General features: G+C 43.1%; 1 protein-coding gene across 1 annotated transcript in view; it reads right to left on the bottom strand.

The window, feature by feature from the left end:
* The window catches only part of LOC106773053 (protein BASIC PENTACYSTEINE2), an 8,447-nt gene continuing 7,287 nt past the window's right edge, over positions 1–1,160 (bottom strand). The window contains exon 4 of the mRNA XM_014659742.2: positions 1–1,147. Within this exon, the coding sequence (XP_014515228.1) occupies positions 303–1,147 (845 nt within the window). The 3' untranslated portion in view covers positions 1–302. The remainder of the gene's footprint in view (positions 1,148–1,160) is intronic.

A 1,160-nucleotide genomic window follows, 5' to 3' on the forward strand; every position in this document is an offset into this window, starting at 1 on the left:
TAACATTCAAACACCAGTAATTTCATGAACTGATAAAATTTACTTCTAAATATCAATAAGACAAGATGCTATCAGCTAGTTCCCTGTCAGAACCAACCCACCAACCGAATGATTGAATACCCAGGCACTCAATCCAAAGAAGTGATGATACTAAAGTCAGAAAAGAACAGGAAATGTCTTATGACCTCGAAAATTCTGGTACTACAAACCACTAAGAAGCCTCAGTCTCTGGCCAAATACACATATATATACATGACAAACAGATTCAAAGGAATAAGAAGCTAGTTGACGATAGAGGAGACCTACCTAATAGTGACAAACTTGTTGGTGCCATGTTTTGCCCAATAAGTCCTCAAATCAATAGGATTAGAAAAGTTATAACCCTCAGCTGCAAGTTTCTCCAAAACTTTCTTAAATGCTCCTATACTCATTTTNCTTCCAGCTATCCTAGCACCACGCCGCTTGGTACTCATAGGCAAAGGATAAACTGACATGCCTGTTGTGCAACATGCAGATTGCCACCCTCCAGAGCCCCATCTGTAACANTGTTGAGCTGCTCCTGTGCATGAACAAACAGGGATTGGAATACTAGAAATATCCATGTCAATACCATTTATTACAATTTCAGTAGTTTTCTTTGGAACCCTTGCACGATGAACTGTGGGAGCATTCTCATTCTTTGGCACACGAGGGCCCCTCTTGGACTTCTTTGCCTTGGGAGATTTCGGCACCTTAGGACTCTGTCTTTTCTTACGACTGCCCCCAGTTGCCTTCTCAACAACAGGTTCCTCTTCCACTGCCCTTTCTTCCTTCGGCAATTCCGGCGGTGGAATCATTTGAATTTGATGTGCCGAAGATGTCTCTGGAATACCACCATAGTTATGATTTGTAGGTATCATATTCATATACTTGTCCCTGTAACTACTAATCCAAGCATCTCTCGTGTATTCCATAGGGTATGTAGCGTGGGACATACCAATGTCTCTGTGGTGAAATGCCCCATTTGTGGCAGATAAAACCGCAGCATTGCGCCCTCCGATTAAAGGCTTTTCCGGCATGGATGACATCAGCTGCAGCCCCAGGTGGCTCTTAAACGATGTGGCCGGTTCATAGTAACCCCAGTTACGGATGTTGAGACCATTATCACCATCCATCACAAC

The sequence above is a fragment of the Vigna radiata genome, chromosome 1, assembly GCF_000741045.1.
Source record: "Vigna radiata var. radiata cultivar VC1973A chromosome 1, Vradiata_ver6, whole genome shotgun sequence".
NCBI classification, from domain to species: Eukaryota; Viridiplantae; Streptophyta; class Magnoliopsida; order Fabales; family Fabaceae; genus Vigna; species Vigna radiata.